Source organism: Pezoporus wallicus, unplaced genomic scaffold (genome assembly GCF_028554395.1).
Source record: "Pezoporus wallicus isolate ANWC-B61680 ecotype Strahan unplaced genomic scaffold, APGP_CSIRO_Pwel_v1 contig_4901, whole genome shotgun sequence".
Taxonomy (NCBI): Eukaryota; Metazoa; Chordata; class Aves; order Psittaciformes; family Psittacidae; genus Pezoporus; species Pezoporus wallicus.
Window position 1 is genome coordinate 4,915,059 of NW_026640354.1, and position 25,292 is coordinate 4,940,350.

The 25,292-nt window shown below is 37.4% G+C and overlaps 1 protein-coding gene across 1 annotated transcript in view; it reads left to right on the forward strand.

The window, feature by feature from the left end:
* Positions 1 to 449: 449 nt before the first annotated feature.
* The window catches only part of EYS (eyes shut homolog), a gene marked incomplete at its 3' end in the record, with an annotated part of 771,151 nt that continues 746,308 nt past the window's right edge, over positions 450 to 25,292 (forward strand). The window contains exons 1-2 of the mRNA XM_057418821.1: positions 450 to 1,293; positions 3,283 to 3,396. Of these exons, the coding sequence (XP_057274804.1) occupies positions 540 to 1,293; positions 3,283 to 3,396 (868 nt within the window). The remainder of the gene's footprint in view (positions 1,294 to 3,282; positions 3,397 to 25,292) is intronic.

Sequence of the window (25,292 nt, forward strand, 5' to 3'; positions counted from 1 at the left end):
CAGGCCTACATCTTTGAATATCTACCTTTATCAAAAATTAATGATAAATCATCAATGTAACAGCTACAGTTAAAGCTCATGACTAGAGCTTAGATGTTCTGCTTTAATTATTAATTTTGCCACAGATGTTAAACTTGGTTATCATTAGTTTTTGTCAACAGAGGGATGGAATATAGAAAGTTTTATTTTAAGCTCTCTTCCATATGCAAGTACAATGAAATGTACTAAATGAAAATCAAATCTTTAGCAAGAATAGAAATTGGAAAAATATGACTTCAGTAGTATAGTTCTGATCAGTTAATTGGACTTACTCTAGTTCCACATCAGTGTAATTAGACATAGATGTTGCTTTGTTGTGTATTTTCTATTTTTGTAATAAGGCTTTGATATTCAACTGTATTTGATGTGAAAACACAATTTTCTCTGAATTCCTAGGCTGCTGTGGAAAATACAGATGAACCTTAAGGTACAAGTGTTCTGAAGCTATCTTCAGTAATGAAGCAGGTGTGAAAGACATCTCCCATTTGCCAAGTGAAACAATGAATACAAAATCAACGGTTCGCGTATTTGTGTGCTTTATTCAGCTATGTGTTGTAAAGGGGCAGGTAATATGTGAGAGGCAAACGATCGCAGAATGGCGAGTGGAACCAAAACCTAGTATAATAAAATGGACACCAAGAGAAAATGTCTGCTCAGACTTTTATACCGAATGCTGGAATATGAATAAAAGTATTTCTGGGGAAATCTCAGAAGAACAAAACCTCAATATCCCTCAGATATGCCCTTTACAGCTTCAGTTAGGTGATAGTCTCTTCATTTCCTCCGAGCCATCTTTTAAGTCCTTTGGAATGAATTTAGTAAATGTCTCCAAGGAAGAATTTATTAACTGCCCTAAAGCTGGTTTCCTTCAAGAACAGTTGATTTTTGTATGTCAGATAAAAGGAATGCACCAAGTTGACCCTAACTGGCTTGATGTTGGAACCCATTACTTTGCAGAACTTCATAAGAGAGGCCCGCTACTGTGCAACATGGGCCTCCGTCTGAATGTAACTGTGAAACAGCAGTTTTGTCAACAGTCTCCAAGTGCACCGTTATGCTCTGGGCATGGAAAATGTCTAAGCCACATTTGGGAAAAATCATATAATTGCCATTGTTTCTCACAGTATTCAGGAAGATTCTGCCAGAATTTTGATGTATGCTCCACTAAACCTTGCCACAACAATGCATCCTGCACTGAGAAAACAGAACGTTCTGGAGATTCTTATGAATGCCTGTGTCCTCCAAAATTTTCAGGTATTTCTTTTCCCCTCTAGGAATAAATGTTACATTGATAATACATTTTCCTCAATTGATGATAAAACATTTTAAACATCATTAGCAAAGTTTTTGTATAATTTGGTTGTCCATTGCCAATACTACACCTGTACTGATGAGACTGTGCAGTTATTTGAAGACAGTTTGTGGTTGTTTACATTCATGTCTGCATTGTGGGGAAAACCAGAATAAGTTCTTATTATGCTTCTTTTCCACTTACATTGGTAAGTACTTCTGAACTTATGGAAGTAATAGATATTTTTTGTTGGTTTGTTCAGCAGTTCAAGTTCCTGCACCAAAAAACATGAAGTGTTTGGAGTGAAATCCCCAAAAAATAGTTAACCAGACTGCTGAAAAATGGAAAACATTTTTGTTGAAATGAGAGTTTCATTCAACCTGCCACCCAACTTCCCTTTTCAGTTTAAAGAACTTTTAAATTATGTTAGAGAAGTGTTTGAAAACAAAATTTGTTTTTAATTTCAAAGACAAAGATTTAATTAGGAGAAAAAGGAAACAAAAAATACTCTGTCTTCCAGATTGTTTTTCACTGAAAAGTTCTTTGAAATCTAGTTTGCTAAACATGCTGTTATCACCAAATTAAAAAAGCTCACCTGATTCTATCCAGGAAATTCTGCAGTACTTACCCAAAACCCACTGGAGAAACTGAATCTGAGTTTGGGATTGGACTACCAGAGAATATAGATATGTTCTTAAAGGGGAATTAAGAAAATTATGGGTTTATTGTTCCTGCTGTATTCAGAACAATGGACTTTGGAAATCCTTTAGAAAGTAAAAGAAATATCCATTCATACCATGAAAAGGGTTGTTGTGGCTCTTTGTGTGCTTGTAGAGCAGAATTCTAGAAATGTTCCTTTGGTGGACTGCACTTCTGTGCTCTCACAATAGTGATGCTATGCTGTGAAACACAGCTGACGAGTCAGGAATGAGTGAGATTATGTTGCATAAAGTTTGCTGTAATTTATTTTTAATTGCTTTACAAACTGCATAATAATTAGATTACTAATGCATTTGCAAAAAGAAGGTTATGCAGGTATGAATAAGTCAATATTATGAGAATAATATTTCTATAATTATTTGAAGTTTAGTAAAATAGTGGAAGATATTAGTATGCAGTTGATTTCCTATTTTCTGAGGGCTGCGTAAAATGCTTTGAAATTGATAACATCAAAAAGTATTTAGTACTACTTTAATTCAAATTAATTGAGAGATTCACAATTCTGTTAAAAGCAATCATCATGCTTAATGTTATCAACAAGCAATGCTTAAAATATTCTGTTAGGCTATATGAGATAGTGTTAGATAATGCCATTATTTTCTACTGGCAGTACTGGTACAGTAAATAAACTGTATGTGAACAAGAAAAACTAGCAGATTAAGCCACATTATATTATGGATGTGGCTACACAAGAATAAGGGAGGAAAAATGTGCTTCCCATAATATAAAGTCTGTTAGAATTTTGAAAACTTGAAGTGTGAATAATGTCATAGCAACAATCCAAGTGGCAAGCATAATTGTATGTTATTTAGATCCATATGTTGTAATAGCATAAACAATATGTAATTGAAACTGTAGTTTCCAGAAAGCTGCATATTAAGAAAAATTTAGTCAAATGGGAGTCCATATGAAAACATCTTTTGCTTACAATGCTGGAAGAAATTGTAAGCTAGATTCATGTAAAAATGAAAAGTACTACAGTGCTAATAGCACTACTGCATTTTAAGCTGTATGTTGATTTGTAACTATATGGCAGATGAGGCTGAGCACAGTAGCTCATATTGCAGCAGCTGTATATCTTTCTGCCTTGCTTTAGAACTTCAGTGATTTTGGGGAAAAATAGCAACCAACATTAGCACAAATTCCTATCTATCCATCCACTTATTAAAATAATATTTTACATATAAATTTGACATTTCAGAAAAAAAAATAAAATTATTCTTTTTAAATAGGTAAAAACTGTACAGAAATAGTTGGACAGTGCCAGCCACCTACATGTTTCAATGGTAACTGCAGCAACGTTACTCCAAACACATTTATTTGTGAATGTGACAAGGGCTTTACAGGTAAGAAACACTGTTGTTTCCTGTCTTATAATAGTGGTTTCCTGTGTTGTAATAATAGTGTGATTTTTGCTTTATTAAAAGAGCTATTTTAGATAAATATTTTCCTCCTTTTTTTTATGTAGGTTTTCTAAAATAAAGAAATCAAACTTCCATGTGACTATTGTAAAATACTTATGTACTAAAGTAAAACATGAATGATGGTAGCTTTTCATAATTGAATACCATCCATGAGTACCTTCTCCTTTTGGCAGTATAACAAAGGAAGACTCATAAACACTAACTCACTGGTTCTCAAGTACAGAGTTTGCAAGAATAGGATCAGAAACTCTTGCTGGATGATTTAAAATGATCATGACACCTTTATTCATAATTTCAGCATCCTCTTTACACATGTGCTAGAAAAATAAGATGGAAATAATTCCATGAGTCAGGAGCCTCATGATTTAGTGCTGTGTCTTGATTAAAAAAATTCCAACTTTCAGAAGATAATCAGTTTACTTATGATATATTGGACAAGTAAGTTGTTGTCATGAGAGAAGCTCGAATCAGAAAGCATATCTGAATCCATCCTATTGTAAGCACTTTTTCTTGAAGGTCAGGATAACAGTCAAAATACCATTCTTGTGCTTCACAGCAGAGATTCACTATGTTGGTATAACAGAAGTAGCAATGCACATAACATTCTTTAAGAATGAGCAACATGTCTTTTCTTGGAAGCATCAGTAATCCCTGACAACCACAGAATATAAACAAAATACTACATTGAGATGTAGAGTTAAAAATAAAAACAAAACAAAGAAGGAAACAAACAAACAAAATGAGCTTAAGGGAGTTAGAGGGATCCAAGAACAAATGAGAGCACATCTTTATTTTCATAGTGAAAGGCTGAACAATCTTATTGACATTTTAGTTAAGTCTGTGTAGAATTATAATTTATAAATAGGATAGATATGCTTAATCCTATACTCCCAGTAAATTTGTTTTGTATTCATTTCCTTTTCCTCACTTTCCATCACTGTAGAGGGCATCATGGTCACCATCATCCAGAGAAAACTGGAAAAAGGAAAATAATTTTTCTTTTTTGTCCTCAAACAAGGCAAGTCCATTAGTAAAGTTTTCTAGAATGAGCTTTTCCCCCCATATGGCCTGTATGTTTTAAAAACACAACTCTTGTCCTTTGCACCCAAATTATGTGGGCACATTGTTTTCGAAGTTTTCCTCACAAAAAGTCTTCTGTATCCTTGCAGTTTTGATCTAATGAGGGAGAGGAGGGTAAAAGACAGGAGGAAACCCTTCCAAAAACTATAAGCCCAAACATATAATGACATTAAAACAGTTCAATACACTCAACTCCAGTGGATAGCAGCAATCATTGCAATCCACTCTCCAGGTAGCTGGTAAGGATGGCGACGGAGAAAAGGAGACTATGAGTGTGAATTAGCTCCCTTTTTATTCTTCAGTTAGCTAAAAGAAAATTGGCAATGCTTTCTTGTTTCTAAGCATAATGTAAGTATCACAGGAGGAGAGGCAGACTTTCAGGAATTTACCTCTTTTTTTTCCTGCTTTGATACAAACTACATCAGGTCCTTGCTGTAAAAGGAAATTATGTAGCCTATCTGCGTACCTCGAAACAGGACTGATTGACCAGCAGACATTATAATTTTGCAATTATATTCTGACCAGATATGGTTGGTTTAAGTCTATATTTCTTCTTGTGATCCTGTGTAAAAATATTTGCTAGCACAAAGGCAATTTCAAGAATAGTTATCTGAAGAAAATCCAACCCCTGTGAAACTGATTTTTCTATGAAAAGAGACATTTTTCTACTGTTATACCATCTTGGCTGTATTGTGTTCTCAGACAAGATGAATTGTGCAATTATGAATCATGTGTCTTGAATGCTATTCAAAGTGTGTGAAGATGGCAGCAAATTCAAAACATTCCTCTCTTTTGAAATTGAACTTCTGCACAGAAGATGCAAATATTAATACCAAGACTGTGCAAATGGTGTTTCAGATTTGATAAACTTTGACATACCTTTTTTCCAAAATAAGATAAGACACTGGCAATAACAAGTTTGCATGATCTGAGGGAAAGTGTAACATATTACTATAAATTGATGGCATGTACATAAAATGATAATATTTTTATTTATAATTATTAGGATTTACAAGTATTTCTAAAAAACAAGTAAACATTGATTTGTCCAAGTTTGTTCACAATGACAGAATGGATCTATTGGACTAGCAATGCATATGTTCATGTCAGTTATGTATTTTTCTTTTTTATTAATTGTTCATTCACTGAGCTCTCAAAACTCTTTCCTGAAAGAACACTTGTAGCATAACTTAATAACGAACAGCTAACAGTGGGCATGCCGTTATTCTTATGTTTGAATACTCCAATTAATACCAGAATTTGCACCCTTAGACTTACTAAGGAATTTTTAAAGGAAGGGGATCTAGACAAAATGAGGATAGGGTGAGTGTAGAGAGCAAGGAGGAGTAAAATTGTCTGGTAGGGTGTGAGCAGTAGCTGGTCCGCATACTTGTCTGACTGAGCCTGAACTGAATCGCTCTAGTCTGTCCAGTCTTATTTAATCCTTTCTGAACTCTCTTTTAATGTAATCTCACCCTCTCCCCATCTGCAAGTGCTGTAAGGTCTAGATGCCAGAATCTGGAGACATGGAAGTGACTGAACTAGGGGTCTACAAATGGAGTTAGACCACTGGCAATAATGGTCCTAATGTCTGTGGTGCTAGCAGCTGGAGTAAACAAGGATCTCAGCATTAGCAGCTGCAGGGAGACCACAGCTCATAGGATTATGTATTGGCAGTGAGTGAGTTTAGTGCTAGTGCATTGGGCCTTGGGTTATAGTGATTCCTGTGCTTCATGCCAACTGGAGAACATGAGAGGCCCAGAACTGGCAAGTGCAGAGGGGACTAAGTGAGATAGGGCCTGTGTGCTTGGGCATGAGCTGGTCCAGGAAGACTGGAATGTTTATATTTCCCCCTCACATTGTGTGTATGCCAGCACATGCATGTTTGTATATGTGTGCACATGCATGTCTGTGCATGTGTAATTCATTAGCAGACAAGCTGGACTATCTGGTGAGAGGAGGTCCAGGGTCTAGGCATTAATATTAAATGACCCATGCTAATGTTCAAGGCACCCAGGAATGAGTCTGTCCTTTTGAACAAGAGAATAAGGGACTGTGTGTTTTCACTAGCAAACCTCATTCCTGATCAGTTAGAGAGGAGGACTGGGTTTTGGCTGTTTGTGCATATGTTTTATGTGAATTATGGTAGTGTTAGATGTGGGTGATGTTAAAGGTAGTGCCCTCTCTGTGGGCAGTGTATGTAGCTGGCTGTGTTACTGTCCTCTGCATTTGTGGAGGACATGTGTGTGGTATGCATATTCATCTTTGCTGCTGGCTGAGCCTTCAAACAGGAAAGCAATAGCTGTGTTCATTAGCTTAGGACAGAGGGACTCTCAGGTCTCTGGGTGCACTGGGCTGGGCTCCAGGAGTTGGGAAGGAGGCTTCTCAGGCCCCAGAGTTCACCAGAGGAGGTACCTGGAGGTGCGTTTTATGTATTGCCTAGCAGAAAGGATGTTTTGGAAATTCTTATGGATGCTGTGATCCTGTTCTGAAGGTTCACAGAAAATTAATGTGACTCATTCGCAACCTATAGGAAATATCAATATCTTAATTGGTAGTGCTTACCCTAGACAGTGTTTGGTGGTGTTCCATTTGAGTATGTTTTGTTGAATCTGGGAGGACTTTTTACTTCTTAGGTAGGAATATGGGAGGTAAGAGAAGTGGTTAAAAACAACCCTCTGTAGAGTGCTTGAGATTATTAGTTTTTTTCACATATTCGTGCAAGGGAGACCTAAATTTCCTGCCTTCTCCAATGGCCCAATTAGCCTCTTTACAGGCCATAATGAGTTCTCCTCCTCACTTGCGGGACATGAGATAGTATAAGAATGAGGTGGTTTTGCTTGGAGCTACTTTGCTAGAGCTTCCGTCATCCAGGTGCTTTAGTTTAAAATGGTCTATTTGCTTAATCAGTGAATTACAGACAGAGTACTTTGAAGAAAGCCATAATTGTAAAAGGACTTCACTATATATGTATGGAGAGAAGACTTCATTGTTTGTGCAATTAGTGTTTTAACATCCTAATAGTTCAATTTATCTAATACTAGCACAGCCCAAATTAACACCCAAAGCCTTATTAATAATACCTTTAAAAATACTATATAAAAACACTTTCCTACTATATATTTCTTACTTTGATATTATGCTCAGCTTTCCACCCTCCTCTTGTCCAAAGAGCAATACATCAGTCTCCCTCAAGAAGAGGGGGTGAGACTTGCAGCAAGTTATCAGAATCCTGAGGTCTTCATCAGACATTCATGCTGGAAGTTTCTCCCCTGTCAGCCAAGGGTCCATCTCAACCTACTTTTACATGTTTTCCTATCACTATCTATCTCCTTCATTCTCCCATGCTGCCAGCAGTAGCCTGGCAGTGGTCCCCAGCTGCCCCCCACAAAGGGCTGTGGTTTGTTAGGCAGTGATGGAGGTGGAGATTGGATCACCACCTCCACATAGGGGCCATTCTCAGAGGTCAAGCAGGAGAGCCAGCAGTCACTGTTCCCAAAAACACAGGGATTAATTAAAGCAAACTAGACTAGTCCTGAGCCCTTGCACTGTCAAGTCAGCACAAAGGTCAGCCTAAAGAGATACTCCTGTTACAGAATCTGGTATTTCTTAGTGCTCCTCTAGAGGAAGAGAAGAGGGTAACTGAAGATTAAGTTTTTACAGGATATTTTAACCTCATTTGTGATTTGTTTTTTGTTTCATTTTGAAATGAATGGCTATGGTTTAATAAAACAGTTTGGCAAGGATAACAGTTTCCTCAGAGAAACCTGTAGATCATGGGGATTATGATCCTTAGTTGTAAAAACATCCTGTAAAACGTTCTGTGATTACTGTTAGCTGTCACAATGAAGAAAGTATGGTCAAGCTTTTTGGCCATCTGTATGAATGACACTGATGAAATAGCTTTAGTACTTCTAGTGTTAAGAGAGAAAATGTGTATTGTATTTGGGGTTTTAATGAAGCGATGATGACTTTTTTAATTGCATCATTTCATGTATATCTTATTGTTGTTTCAAAAGTACTATAAAAACTGTGACAGCATGTCCAGAACAGGAGTTTGTTTTTCTCCCATGGTTCAAGAATCACAAAAATACTTATTTTTATTATAACATCTTTTAAGAGAACTCTAGCTGATTTTTTTTTTAATTTATTTATTTTGCCATTTATACAGCTTATTTTTAAGCTACTTTTAAAACAGTTTAGACATGCCAAAGTTAAGAGTTTTAGTCTTTGTCAGAATCCTTTGTTACATTTAACCTCTGTTGCAAATTATCACTGGACACTGTTCCACTGTACTTTCACCATGGTTCACAGGCAGTACTTGCCCTCACTTTCTATGTATCCAGTGAAGCAACCTAATGACAGACGAAACTGATCAGATAATTGAGAGACTCAGCTCTTCTCCAGAATACATGCCTATTTTCTGCCAGAGACCATAATATGTGTCAGTCACATAGGACCCAGATATGAAAATAAATCTCCCTGTTCTCTGATCTAGCTACTATACATATGTCTTCAGTAATTGTTTTCAATTCAGAGTCATCGAGTTCACAACATTTCACTCACAACATATTTGAGTAGTGTACCTTAATTAAGTTGATGTTTTCTATGGACTTGTGAGGCCCTGAAGAGACTAATTCAGCAATGAAGGAATATTCTAGTTTGAGAGTTAAGGTAAATGCCCTTAAATTAGGTCATGGAAATACGTGGCGGGACTTTACCATTGGAGGCTAACACGGTTTAGCTGTAGTTTACAAACATGATATAGATAACGTAGTAATAAATACATATACACATGTTGAAACGTATGTATGTAAATGACATAAATTAGTTTGTCTGACATAGTAGATCTAAGTTTTCTTAAATGTACTCTCCTTGGCATGATTCCATTTCTCACTCCAGTATCCTATCTTTCAAAACCTTCCTATTGCTTTTGATAATCTTCCTGCATCGCATAATTTTTTTTGTCTTTATTAATAGAAAGCATTGGTTTATAAGTCAGTTTCATATTTGTTAGAGCATATCAACTCAACATTAAGTATACTCAGTATTGATTGATTGATGGCTTGGCTTCGTGAGCGAAAATTTGGGAAGGGCTTTAACCATGCTTACTACAAGCACGATGACCAAGGGCATGTGGAATATGAAAATCTGGTTGGAAAAAAGGGTGCTTAGGCAATCAGGAAGTGTCCGACCAGGACTGTCATCTCCCAAGTGATTTCGAGCTACAAATGCGCTAGTCCGCATACATGCAAGGTTGGATCTGCAGCTTCCCATGCACCTTGTCAGCTACCGTTTCGACCCTCGCCTGTCCATACAGACAAGTGAGAGTAAGCCCTTCCAGCTGTGCAATGGATTTTTTAGGTGAGGCACAGCTTGCGCAGAACTGGCCCCACCCTTTACACCTGAGGTTTAACTGCCACGGCCTAGTTAACTAGGACGGTGACAGCAAAGTCCACAGGTCATAGGTTTTGTAAGCGTGTCCTTCTTTGATGGAAGACCATACAAGGCTACACGAGCTCCATCTGCCCAGGTTTGAAGATATGAGTTTTACTTCTCTTATGAAGAAGGCCTGTCTTCGCTAATGAAGATTCAGGAAGGGCTTTAACCCACTCATTCTGAACAAGATTGTCGTTTCCTGGGTCAGTCTCGAGCGACCGATGACACAACAGCACAGCATCAAGCGTCTAGGCAGGAATCTGACTTAAAGGAATTCAGTAACAAGCCCATAGATGGTAGCCTCGCGCCAGTGGCTCCTCAGTCAGTATAATGACTGAAAATATCTCTGATACCACTTTACAATAGGCAAGTATAATTACTCTGGGACAACACCAGACATGCATGCTTCTTGTAGTTCGCTGTTAATTACTAAACAGTGTAGCTTCAAACTCTGAGCAGGTCAGTGATCCTTTTAAAGGAATTTGCTAACTTGCACTCAAGTTTCCCTATTATTAAAGTTATATCAAGGCAAATTCCAGTGACCATTCCCAAGGTTAAATATAAATCAACACCTCAGAAACTCACTCATACATTTCACGAACACTCTAATCCAATATGTCAACTAGTATGCCTTCATTAAAATAAATAGTAAAAAAATATTTCTAAAAATTGGAAAGAATCACTGACCATGAGATGAATAGTGATACTTAGTTCTACAGTTAAAAATGGAAATTGCCCTTTTAGAAGAAAAGTAAGACTGTGAGCTCTAAAAGAAGTTGGAAGTATACAGCAGTGTTCAAATATTTTTGGGTGCTGTACAGATTGTAAGTATATTGCATATAAGATATTTGGGGATCTATGATTGAGCTTTGATGAGGTGAACAATTTGGCTAATGAAATGAAGGGCAGAATACTAAAAAGGTGACTCAGTTAATAAATTTTTTTTGTACTTTCTTTTCAGTTTTGCAAAAGCACATTGTCAATATTAGTAGCATTGTTATCTTAAAAATTTGAATGAAACAAAGTTTATTTACCTGGAGTACTAAAAAGATTTTAATGGTAACATGGTGATTTGAAACTATTTTTGAAAATAAAAGACTCCTACATAATACAGTCAACCCAAACCAATAGAACTGATTTAATAGCTGCTTTGTTTAAAAGGATAATAATGGTAAAGTTGTTTTTCATTACTTCCTCAAAATACATTCAGAAAAAATCACAAATTCCTTTACAGCTGAAAATAGCAAGGACATGAAGACCACACACATGCCTGCATAGAGCTACTAACCATTTAACCACACAGTTATGTAAGTTTAGGTGTCTTAACTTGAGAAATTAATTTATCCATGGCATTCCTCCACAGGGTAAAAATCTTACTTCCTCAGAGCAATTTCCTCAGAGCAATTGATCTTAACCTAGATCTTAGCCCTAATTCTAAGAAGTGCCTAGATATTTAGCTAGCATGTATTTTCTTGTGTTTTAGATATCTAAACTTGGGTAATAATCCTAACTCTACTAATGAAAACAAGAACCTTTTTCTCATGTTTGGTCTCATCTTTAGTAGTTAAAATGTCTATAATTTGAAAAAGAAATAAGCTTTCATTCCCGTCTTTTCCACATTGCAAATTGAACATGATTAACATTCTTTATTAAGAAGCCCTCTACATACACTGCATTTTGATCATTTTTGTTCAGGTGTTTGCATACAAACATTGCAATATTTTGAAATTACTGCCACTGTAGCTGAAATAGTTCATAGCTGAATTTATAATTTTAGGAAAGTATGAATATTTAATGGTTTGCTTTTTAAAGATTTGTCTTCAAAAAGGAAATGTAGTCTTCAAAAATATTTTTATTGTAAAAATCTATTAAAATGATGAATTAACCATTTTACTTTATGAGAATGTGTATGCTCTCTGCAAAGTTATACAGAATTCACCAACTAGCCTGCAGCGTATTTTTAGCTAAAAGCATTTTTAGGATTACAGGTTTAAATTTTCATTTTAAGTGTCCTAGCTGTAAATTGCATTATACAGAAAAATCCCACAAAACCTTTATATGCAGTATTACAAAGGTAATTTTTACTGAATTCTGTAATCCCCTTGCCTCAAGGGAGGTAAATTTAAAATGGCAATAATGACAGATCAGATATGATCTTACCCTTAGATACAAGTTTCCTTATATTAGCCTATCCTCATTGAAGATATTAGAACCATGGACCCATCAGTTCCAGAGTACAGGTGTGAAGCAGAAGGGATGGGTTTATTTTTGGATCCAGCAACTTCCTCTATCTCTGCCAGGCCTAAAGTGACTAGTGATCATGAACAGCTTACAGCTGGAACCATTGGCAGCAGGAGTCACTGGGAAATGGACTGTTACAGGCCTTCAAAACTAGGGGAGGAGCAGATTTGTGTCATGCCATGTCTAAAAGTAGATTTACAGTAAGTGAAGACTAGTAAAAAGATGAGTGTGGAGTACCAGATCAGGCAAGAGATGAAAATCCATGTTCAATGCTGACTTACAAGATATGGAGGATAACATGGAAAACTGGTGGGAGATAGATGTACTGATGTGGGAGGGTCAGTAATACAGACTAGAAAAAAAACACTGAAGAGCTGGAGTTGTTACTGGATAGTGAGGGAAAGTAAAGCTGGAAACAGATATGGATGTTACTGTAGTCAGCATGGAATCTATAAAAAGAAATGCTGCCTCACTCTGCTGAAATTCTGCAAGCTCATCATTAAACATATGAAAAAAGGAAATGCAATTAGTGTAATAGTTCTGTATTTTCAGGAAAAAAAAACAACCCTTTAGTGGTGGTCCACTCAAAACAAAACAAGACAAAACACCAAGCAACGCAGTTATGTGGAACTGGAGGAAAGGATTAAAAGCCACTTAGAGAACAGGAACAAAGGACAGGAGTTAATGCTCATTATTTCAGGAAAGAGAGAAGTCAGTCATACTTTACCTAAAGACTAACACTGTCTGATTTTATTCAGTATCTTCAACAATGATCTGGAGAAGGGAATGGACATTGATAATCTCCTATTTGTCTGCAGACAAAAACATGCTCTTTCAGGATCTAGGGGGAATTAAGGCCTCTTCCATTTAGATACCCTTCCCTAGTTCCTGGGCAGTACCTTCTGAAATCAGGAGGAAATCCATCTCATTATATATTTTTGGAGTAAGTCCAGAGGAGGGCCACGAGGATGATAAGGGGGCTGGAGCACCTTCCGCATGCAGACAGGATGAGAAAGTTTAGGCTGTTCAGCCTGGAGAAGAACGCTGCGTGAAGACCTCGTAGCAATATCTGAAGGGGGCCTACAGGCTTGCTGGTGTGGAACTCTTCATTAGGGACTATAGTGACAGGACAAGGGGTAATGGGTTTAAACTAAGGGGACGTTCAGGTTAGATATGAGGAAGAAGTTCTTTGCTATGTGGTTGGTGAGGCACTGGAACAGATTGTCCAAAGAAGTGGTAAAGCAAAATCCCTGGCAGTGTTCAAGGCCAGGTTGGATACAGCCTTTGGCAATGTGGTCTACTGGGAGGTGTTTCTGCCCCTCCTAGAGGGGCCTTGGAAGATATAAGCATATCTAAGTGTTCATAAAATTAAAAACAAAATTAATGGTATCTCTAGGTGCAGGTAGTTCTTCTACTTGCCTGTATGCAAAAAAAAAATAGCTGTAGAAATTAAACGTTATATTTTTATATATAAGTAATATAAGAAACTAAATTTATTTTTTTCCCATTGAGATTCACTTAAAATAGATTTTATAAGCTTAAATTTACTGGGCATGCAATTTAGGTTGTTTTATGTCAAATTGGTGTTCCTTTTCTTTCAGACATTTGTGTATGAAGAGAATTTGCCTCTTTTATAATCAGAATTAACCAGCTTTCCATGATGTATAAATTAATTCAAGGTAAATTTTGAGGTTTCACAGCTGTAGTCCTTCATTGTAAATGCATTAAAAAAAACACCACAACAAACAAACAAAAAAAAACCAAACGTCATAACTGAATGAATAGGGGACACTGATTACTACATAATCTATTTTTGGTTAGCCTTTTATTTGATAGGACCAGATCCTAAGTCTTGGGACAATTTTTATAAGACAAAAGTTCCCGTTTATCTCATCTTCACCATTTAACCAAATATATTAATGCATGCAAACACATTGTAGACAGATCTGTCATAATGTTGCCTCTGGTTGAAGTAAAGACAAGTTCAGTAGCAAAAGTGAAAATTCTGTAGAAAAATAAACACTTCCACAGTGTTTTGAGTTTTAAAGCACATAAGGTATATTGTTACAATTTTGTTCCATAGTAACTTAGAGACTTTTATAGCCTCAATATTCTTGGATTTCCATACTAACTTTCAAAGGTAGTATTCACGCAAAGGCATAGTAAGATTTGGTTTAGTTTCCTTTGACTTTCTCAGTCCCATTGTTTTCTTCAGATGCTTAACATAGCTGTTCACAACAATTTTATCTTTACAAAATTGTCTGCTCATTTTAGTCTGAATGCATCTATAGTTCACTTCTGTTTAAGACAATAATGGCAGAAGCAATTGTTAAGGAGGCATATTAAGAATACAATTTTCTATTCAAAGCAGCCTGGAGATAAGTGCAGAGGTGGGTTGCGTAGGATGGAAATAGAATTTCTGTCTGAATTTTTACGATTGCTCTGAATAGGGAAAAAAATGAACCCAATATTGTAGAGTCCAGGGTCTGCAGTAGTTTTTATTTAAGCAATGCAAACATAATATTTTGACAAGCAGTATAATAATAAAAGCTCTAAGGTACAGTCAGAGTGTGTTTACAGTTTACGGAATCCATGGAGATCCATGATACTTCAGTCTTTCATGGCCAGCAAAATTTACAGTGGAGGATGAACCAAGTGGGATATAACATTTGAAAAGTGTAGTAAGGCATGAGGACTAAAAACCAAGACACACTGACTCTCATCTCTATTTCATGGAATAACAGTCTGAAAATGCTCATGACTTAAGTAGTAGTATGGGGCAATACTAATACCAGTTTTTTGTCTTTTCTTGAAAATTAATTTGTAGTTGATACAGTTTAAAGGAAGTCCAAATGAACTTTGGATAGACAGACCTGTTAGTGACATATTCACTTTCCTTCAGTTCCTAGCACTTAAATTGCACTCATGCATAAGTCTTGATGAAATGATACAGATTCTGGCCCTTGCAATACGAAAACCATTACAGCTCAACAGACTTTTGATATTTCTGGGAGGCATAATCATGTCTAGACAAGCCAAACCCATCTGTTATCAGCAGGAGGCATTATAAGGGCACACTGTCTTACAGTCAGTATGAACAACAGCAGCTTAAGCGCTGAACAGTTCCAAACAGACAAATAGTGACCATAGTTTTAAAGCAGTCAGAGCACAAAGTCTTGAGAATGGACATGGTTTAATAGAATTAAAGGATGAGTGACTTACTATGAATGCCACCTGATGCAGATGTTGTGAAAGGTCCCAGCACATAGGCATATGCATATGTAGAAACCCAGTTGTCTCATTTTATCAATCATACGTACTGAATATTGTCAGCTGAAGGATAGGTGCTGGAGGAAGAAGGGAGAGAAATGAGAGAGGGAGGAAAAGAAGGAAAGTGAAGGAGAAAGGAAAATGAAGGAGTGAAGGAGAGAAGGAAGAAAGGGGAGGGTGCGTGGCAAGAAACGATTAGGCAATTTCTCAGAGGTCTCACTATGGTGCCAAAGCTGACTGCAAGCTAATGTTACACATCTGCTCATCAGAACATTTTGTTGTTCAATTTGGCATGCTGTAACATCTCAAGATTTGTGTAATGAGATATGTTTTGCAGTTCTTAAAAATTCTGGGAAGAATTTATGTTCCTAAGAACCCCACAGTCCCAGTCAGACAAGTGGCTGAAGAACCTTAGCACATGTAACAACTGGTAATGATTGCAGTATCCTGGTTTCACTAATTAGGACTTCATATAATTCTACATCCGATTAGTTAATTTCACATCTTTCTATTTCACTTGTGAATTACTGTGTAGCAAGTGCACTCGAGTGTGAAAAAATCTTTTTTTAATGGAAGAGATAAAATGGATTTAATATAACTAATAAGGTCAGGCATATTTACCATTTTGTGCTTTAATCCTCTAAAAATCTCATTTTTATTGTGTCCTGGTAGTTTAGGTATCCTTTTTCAATGTAGAAAATATGTCATCTATACTGAAAGAACTATTTCATTTGACACTGGTGATGTGCTTTGGACTAAACTATATATTTAAATGATATTTTTTCATCAACTGATTGTAAATAGTTTCATTCGTGGGATTTAAAAGACATGCATGTTGATAAAGGCTGTGAGTTCTCAAAAACAAGAAGTGGAAGAATATGGTTAATATCTCAATAGTCTTAATGACTATATAATTAACACCACTTGTCTTCTGGGAAACAGATCTTTTGAAGAAACCTAACCTTATGTTTATGCACTAAATTTAGAACTTTGGAAAATAACAGCATCTGTAAAGTGATAAAATACCTAGCAGTAAGTAAAAGGTAAAAACGATACTGATTGACATTTCAGATGTAGGCATAAATAGTTGTGTTCCTCACCTGATCAGAATTGGTTTCAATTGGTTTCTATGTATGACAGAAAACATGAAATCAACATTTGTAAGCATTTTAAAAGTGGAAGAGTGTGAACAATGGTGCTGCAGGGAATGCAGCTACAGTTTTTATGTAGACAAATATAATCCCATATAACAAGGAGAAAAGAAAACATCATCTTTACAAACAGCTTTCATACTTGCAAAATAGGGGGTTGTTACTTGATACTATCCTCATTTAAAAAGATATAAGATTATCATAAAATCATAGAATAATTAGGGTTGGAAAGGACCTTAAGATCATCTAGTTCCAACCCCCCTGCCGTGGGCAGACACACCTTACACTAAACCATATCACCCAAGGCCTCGTCCAGCCTGGTCTTGAACACTGCCAGGGATGGAGCATTCACGACCTCCCTGGGCAGCCTATTCCAGTGCCTCACCACCCTAACAGGAAAGAATTTCCTTCTTATATTCAACCTAAACTTCCCCTGTTTAAGTTTTAACCCGTTACCCCTTGTCCTATCACTACAGTCTCTAATGAAGAGTCCCTCTCCAGCATCCCTATAGGCCCCCTTCAGATACTGGAAGGCTGCTAGGAGGTCTCCATGCAGCCTTCTCTTCTCCAGCCTGAACAGCCCCAACTTCCTCAGCCTGTCTTCATGTGGGAGGTGCTCCAGTCCTCTGATCATCCTTGTGGCCCTCCTCTGGACTTGTTCCAACAGTTCCATGTCCTTTTTATGTTGAGGACACCAGAACTGCACACAATACTCCAGGCGAGATCTCACAAGAGCAGAGTAGAGGGGCAGGATCACCTCCTTTGACCTGCTGGTCATGCTCCTCCAGATGCTTTTAATTCTTTTGAAGAAGATAGAATGAGCTGCATAGTTTTGAGTCTACTTAACTCAGATATTACATCCAGTTTAAATAGTTGTTAAGTATGGGTGTCTAAACCAAAAGCAGTCAGAAATGCTTCAGACTAAATAAAATTTTCTTTAAAGCTAATAGAGCAATGCATAGGTATGTAGCAATACATTGTAGAATTCCAGAGTGATCAGATCTGCATATCCAGTTCTGAAGCATGTCATCTGCAGAATCAGGGTTTTTTTAATGTAGTCTTGTGTACACTACAAAGGCACTTCAGCCATGCTATGAGTTATGGACAGCTTCATTAGCTTGTTTCACAATTTTATATCAGTAACTGGCCATTTATGTGCCTTATATTGCTGTCTGATAAGTTTCAGTGCTTTCAAAGCCTCTGCGTTGACCTCTTAGGAACCTCTGCTACAGTCTTTTGATTACTCATTTTTACATACCTGCCTAGTTTGCATGGCTCACAGTGCGAAACACTGATATTTAAAAGTGTGTCACTGTATATATATATCACTTTATCAACTAATTATTATTAATACTGAGTAACTACTGCGTTTTTTGTTCCAGTTTTAAATTAAGTGCTTCTTTTCAGAATATAGCACATAATAATATGAAGTCAACGGAGACCTGCATTATGACCTTACTTAATCTGCCCTAGAATTCCTTGTCTCTCCACTGACAACAAAGATATTTACAGAAAGCAAGCTATTAACTTACATTTCTCAGTTGAATGCATTAGGGATGATAGAGAGATTCTATGCTTTTTATTTCATTAGTGAAGAAAAAGTGTATGAGTCAAAGAGTATAAACAAATAAGGATATAGGGAATAAGAAAATGCTTAGACATCAGTACAGTTAATTATTAATTTTAGTTCATTGTTTCAACATCTGCTAGATGCATCATGAAAGGGAATATCACCATAGTATTCATATATGAAGTAGCCAGTTCTGTAAAATATTTTTATTGGAAAGGTAGATGGTGCTTTTCTTACAGCTGCAAAGCACACTGCTGTAATACTTATTTGATCAAATACATCTAAAGTATGACAAGCAGTAGAAAGCAGCAAGAGCACATCTACTTTCTTCCATAGGACCAGAAGGGAGCATGTGCTTTCTTTTCTTAATAGTCTTGTACAGCTACATTATCCAGAACAATGTCTAGTTTCATAGTATACATATAATCAGTGAAGAACTAAGATTTAGAGCCAAGACTTAATAACAACTTTTTATATCATAGAATTATAAAATGGTTAGGGTTAGAAAAGGGAATTTAAAGCTCATCTAGTTCCAACCACCCTGCTATGAGCAGAGACACCTTCTATTAGACCAAGTTGCTCAAAGCCCTGTCCAACTTGGCCTTGAACTCTTTTCAGGAATGGGGTAGCCACTTCTCTGGGTAACCTGTTCTAGCATTTCACAGCCCTTATAGTGTAGAATTATTTCCTAATATCAAACTCAAATCTAACCTCTTTCAGTTTAAGGCTGTTCCCCTTTGTACTGTCACTACATGTCTCTGTAAGAAGTCTGGAGAGCCAGATTTCTTGTAGGCCCCTTTAGGTACTTGAAGGCTGCTGTAAGGTCTCTCCTGTGCCTTCTCTTTTTGAGGCTGAATCATCTTTAAACCTGACCCATAGTGCAGAGCTCTATGCACTCCATCTGGTTATTGACGTAGAGGGTGACAACCCATCCTCGTCTCCCCAGCCTCTCTTTCCTGTAAAGCCTGTATCCTTCCATTCCGACACCCCAGTGTCCAGAGACCCCTTCCCCCATGTAACTTAAGAGAGGTTGACACAACAAAAAAAACATAGTGGAGGAATGACAGAAAAAAAAAAAACAAAAAACCAGGAAAAGGAGATGTTTCTATAAAAATGAGTTTAATGTGAGACTTCATGGAAGGTAGGCTTAGAAGGTGGAGTTAGCTAAGAGACTGAATGGAAATGAAGGATCAGGGAAAGGCATTTTAACTGTAGTCATTAGTATTTAAAGAAAAAATAATTGAAAACAAATGAAGAGGTAAAATAATGAAAAATAAGAGGAATGGGAGGTGTTGAAGTACAAACAGAGCCATTATTTGCAAAGAGCCAGTAGTGAATGTGAAGGAGTCTAGGGTAGCCAAAGAGGCTGATGAATGACAGGTAGCTCAAATGTGACATTCTTTGTTACCCACAAGCCACAGCAAATACTAAGAACAAAAGAGCTCTACCCAAGCACAATGCTGAGCCTAGAATGGAGACATGCCAAAGGCTCCATTAAGACCACAAAACATATCACTATTCATTTTCATGGAAGTAATTGGATACTGGGGAGATGGATGAACAGACAGGTAGATAATAAAACAAAAAAAAGATTGCTCATTGTTTGACTGTCATTATTCATATTTAGCAATCATAGTTGGATTGGTGAAGACAAAGCATACATTGCAATATATTGGGTTAATATCGATGAAAACATGGGGATGTAATATTTCTTTTTAGTTCTGCCTGTCCTGCCATTTCACTTAGAGGGTTATACATTACATTTACTGGGAGAAAAAAACACAAGGTGATTTGAAAAGTATAGACAGCATACTGAAGTCACACAAAGTCTCACAAAGCAAATATTGAGAATAACAGTAACTGTAGAAAGAAGGCAAATACTATAAGAAATAATAAAAGTGTCACAGTTAATAAAGTTACTGCCACTCTGAACAGCAGACTGGTTAGAATTCTCAACATTAAGCAAGCAACAAATTTAAAAAAAAATGGTTTGAAATCACATCCATGGTTTGTGAGCAAAAACAAAAAGGCAGTTGTTACTATTTCACAGTGTTGTGATAATAATGGATTTTGATATCCATACAGAGAAGGAAAAAAAAAAAGTCAGAATGCCATAAAATTGAAAAAAGATTTCAATAGACACTGTTTCTTTTCTTCCCTATTTTTTCTTATTTGTTTAATTTCAATTTCCTATCTTACATTAATTCTAGCTGTAGGAGAAGAGTACAGCTCAGGTGCCATACATAAATCCTTGCTTATTTACTAGATAAGTGTAACCACAGTAGAACTGTGAATGTGTAAATGATTAGCATTGTATGTACCACATTACTGTGTCCTAATATAATAACACAGGACATACAAACAGAAAATGGCTGATTAACCAAAATCAGATTTAATGAATGAAAACTTTTTGATAGCACACTAAAAAAAAAAAACAAAAACAAAACACTGCAACAAGAAAAATTATAGTACCTGACTCATTACCTGTTCAGAATGGCAAGTTTTAGTGGCCCTTTGTTGGACTCTCTCCAGTGTGTGTCTCTCTCTCTTATACTGGAAGCCCAGAACTGGACATAGTACTCCAGGTGTGGCCTTAGCACCAGTGCTGAGGAGAGGGAAAGGATCACTGCTGACAATCTGCTGGCAATACTCCTGAGTGTAGCCCAGGATAACATTAGGCTTTGTGGCAAAAGATATGTTGCTGGTGAATCATAGAATGTTCAGCTGCTTGTCCACAAGGACCCACAGGTCCTTCTCTGCAAAGCTGCTTTCTATCAGGTTGTCACCCAGCATGTACTGGTGCTTGTGGTTATTCCTCCCCAGGTACAGGTTTTGGCACTTCCCTTGTTGAACATGATGAGGTTGATGTCAGCCCATTTCTCCATCCTGTTGAGGTACCTCTGGGTGGCAGCACAACCTCAAGTGTGTCAGCCACACCCATTTTTCTGTTTTAGGCAAACTTGCTGAAGGTACACGCTGGGCCATCAGTCAGATTAATGAAGATGTTGAACAGGACTGGACCACTATTGACCCATGGGGTACACCGTCGGTTTCTGGCCTCTAAGCAGACTCCATGTTAGGGATCATCTCCATCTGGGCCTTGTTGTTCATCCAGTTTTCAGTTCACCTCACTGTCTGCTCATCCAGCCTATACTTCATCAAATTTTTCATGAGGATCTCACAGATGGTAGTGCCAAAAGCCTTGCTAATGTCAGGGTAGACAACATACTCTCATCTACCAAGCCAGTCATTTCATTGTAGATGGCTATCAGGTTGGCCAAACGTTCCCCTTTGTGAATCCATGCTGATTACATCTAATCACCTTCATGTACCTGGAAATATTTTTATGGTATTATCTGCTCTATTGCCTTCATAAGAACTGGGGTTCAGCTGATCAGCCTGTAGTTCCCCAGTAAGGGAAACTACACTTTGTTCTTCTGTCTTACCCTTCTTGATGATAGGAGTGAAAAAATTGCTCAGCATCCACTGACTGATGCCCAACTCATCCCCAAGCAGAGATTGGTCCCTTCTGGGTGACTAACCCCAGTTTATATACTGGGTATGATGTGGTGTGGTATGGAACACCCCTTTGGCTAGTTTGGGCCAGGTGTCCTCTCTCTGCTTCCTCCTGGCTTCTCGTGTCCTTCCTCACTGGCAGAGCATGAGAGACTGCAAAATCCTTGATCAGGGTAAGCACTACTTAGCGACACCTAAAACATCACCGTGTTACCAGCATTATTCTCAGATTAAAGCCTAACTGCAGCACTGTACTAGCTACTAGAAAGAAAAATAATTCTATCCCAGCCATGACCAAGATACCATGTTATTATCTATGCTGAGTGCTTTTCTGCCCAGGACCTCTAGCAAAACACCCCAACATGCTGATTTCCCAAAAAGGGTCTGTTTTTCTTCACAGTAATGCTTTGTAGGCGCTTCCTTGCTTTCATGCAAGGAGGTGAATCTGCTTAAGCCACATTTCGTTGGTTTTGTGTTCCCTTTCATTCACTTCATTGTGGGCACTTGTGAAACCTATTTATCTGTCACTCACAGGGATGCTGGTAACTCTTCCCCTCCCCTGTTTGTTTTTAGCGTAAAGCAACATAGTGCTTTCAAGAGGGCATGGGACTCTGTAGCCCAAGAAGTCCTTTTACTTCATGTATTCCTGTGAATCAACCCCAACCTGTATTTATCAACAGAAGTTTGTTAGTTACCTGCATTTATGGCAAATAAACTGCTGGAAAACAGCTACTCATACTGGTATGACTTTTTTTTTTTTTTATTTTGGGACCTCCAATGCAAATTTGTGCCACCAAGTAGTGTTACATTGTTAGTAAAATGTGCTCCTGTTAATACTATCAATTCAGCTCAGTATCATTCTCATATGAGTCCTCTATAAATACTAACTGGAAAAAGGAAGTCTGAAAGGCAGTTAAAATGATTTGAGAGAAAGAAATACTGAAAAAGAAAACTAAATTATAAAACTAATGAAAACTGATAGACTACTGTGAAAGAATCCAAGGATTATGAAGAACCTGTTGATGCTGTAGAATAAAGATTATTTTAGAGTTTATTAATCTTTTTTAAAAAAAAAACACAAAATAAATGAAGAGCCTTAGTTAAAATACAGAAGAAAGAAATGAGTAACAGAAGGTTAACATGATAATCTAGTTGCTATGGTGACCATAAGATGTAAAAGGAAGTAGTGTCACTGCTGACTTGTACATAGTAGTAAAATAAATAAGTTATTTCTTCACAGGAGAGACTCTGTATCATATCTATAAATTGTAATGAGGTTAGTTAGCTCTTCAAAAGCCTTCACACTGAACTACCCATTGGTTGTGGTATGCCAAAGAAAATAACATAAGAGCAGCACAGATGATAATGAGGTAAAATACTCCCTTAATGTGAACAAATGTTATTTCACTTGGAGTCATGCCTGCAAATGAATCTTGTGCTGCCTTTATTCACATACTAAGTCAGACTTACAGAACTAACTTTAAATCACATCCTCAGCATCCAGGCAGAAATGGTATACAGACAGAAAGGTAGGAGTTACATTTGCTTAACTTATTTGTCTGCAGCATACATACATACATACAATGGTTTTGGTTGGAAAGGACCTTAAGATTGTCTAGTTTCAACACCCCTGCCATGGGCAGGGACAACACTAAACCATGTCACCCAAGGCTCTGTCCAACCTGGCCTTGAACACTGCCAGGGATGGAGCATTCACCACTTCTTTAGGTAATCTGTTCCAGTGCCTCACCACCCTCATAGTAAAGAACTTCTTCCTTATATCCAATCTAAACTTCCCCTGTTTAAGTTTGAACCCATTACCCCTTGTCCGGTCACTACAGTCCCTAATGAAAAGTCCCTTGCCACATCCCTATAGCTCCCCTTCAGATACTGGAAGGCTGCTATGAGGTCTCCATGCAGCCTTCTCTTCTCCAGCCTGAACAGACCCAACTTGCTCAGGCTTTCTTGATAACGAGAGGTGCTCCAGTCTCCTGATCATCCTCATGGCCCTCCTCTGGACTTGTTCCAACAGTTCCATGTCCTTTTTATGTTGAGGACACCAGAACTGCACACAGTACTCCAGGTGAGATCTCACGAGAGCAGAGTAGAGGGGTAGGATCACCTCCTTTGACCTGCTGGTCACACTCCTTTTGGTGTAGCCAAGGACACAGTTGGCTTTCTGGGCAAGTGCACACTGCCAGCTCATTTCATTTTCTTCTGCCCAAGACAAGATTTTGAGTGTAACAATATTTAGGTAATTAATGCAAATTTCTATGGGGTCTTAGCACACACAGTTCTATAGGTTACTAGGCTTTTCTAGAGCAGTTGAAAAATACATCTTTAAACTGAAGATGGGACTAGTCCACAAATAATCTGTTCACAAAAATGAGGTGGATTGGTCTGACTTTCACTGACACAACTCCTGTAAATTTTACACATTCTGAATAAAATAAGGCTTTTCTCCTCTCCACCCCACCAAGTTCTGCAGTGCCAGAATTCAATCAGAATATCCTAAATCTCAAAGTGTTGCTTTTGTTTCTTTAGATAAATGGGCTTTCCAGGAATGTTTTTACAGAGATGTTGCTAATTCAATATGGGAAGATTCAGTTTTGTGGCTTCCTCTTGAGAAATTAGTCTCATTTTTGTAGCTACTGTAATTTGTAGTCATAGTAATTTGTGGTGCTATTTTGTAGCCAATTAGTACAATAAATGCCATAAAAATGTTCTGTACTCTTTACTGCAGTCACTTTGAATAGTGCCTTTTGTCCATTGTTCTGAATTAGTTTTTCCTTGAAGGCCTTGGCAATATCAATATAGGTTCTCTGACTCAGCAAGTTACCTTTAGCTTTCCATATTGTAGTGGTACTGCTGCCACTCCAGTGAAGATTCAGCTTGAGTGCATACATGTAATTTTCATCAGCTTTTCAGCCATTCATGTATATATTATCTGGCCAATGAAAACATGTTTGAGCAATCAGTTACCTGATATACAAGGACATGTGGTGATACTACAAGGGGTAATGGTAGATTTAGATTAGATATTAGGAAGAAAGTTTTTACTGTGAGGGTGGTGAGACACTGGTGCAGGTTGTCCGGAGAAGTTTTGGATGCCCATCCCTGGCAGTGTTCAAGGTCATGTTGGTGAGGGCTTTGAGCAACTTGATTAGTGGAAGGTGTCCCTGCCTGTAGCAGGTGGTTGGAACTAGATGAACTTTAAGGTCCCTTCCAACCCAAGCTATTATACGAATCTAAGATTCAGATGCCTTGACCAGTGTATTTGTGCTTAAAGTGTCACACAGCTGTGCTGCTAATCTCACTATTCAGAACTATATTCTGTCACTTTATATGAACAGAATCATTCATGCAGACTAATGCAGAAAGTATTGAGATGTTTATTCTGATGACTGCAAGTTTCTTAACTTCTGCATGTTACATTAAACTAGCTTTGAAAGATGAATAGAACACACTTTCATTCAAAATGTTTTATTTCTCCATAATAGAAGGATGTGTTTTTATGTCCCAAACCAGAATGTGAATTAATCTGTATTGTC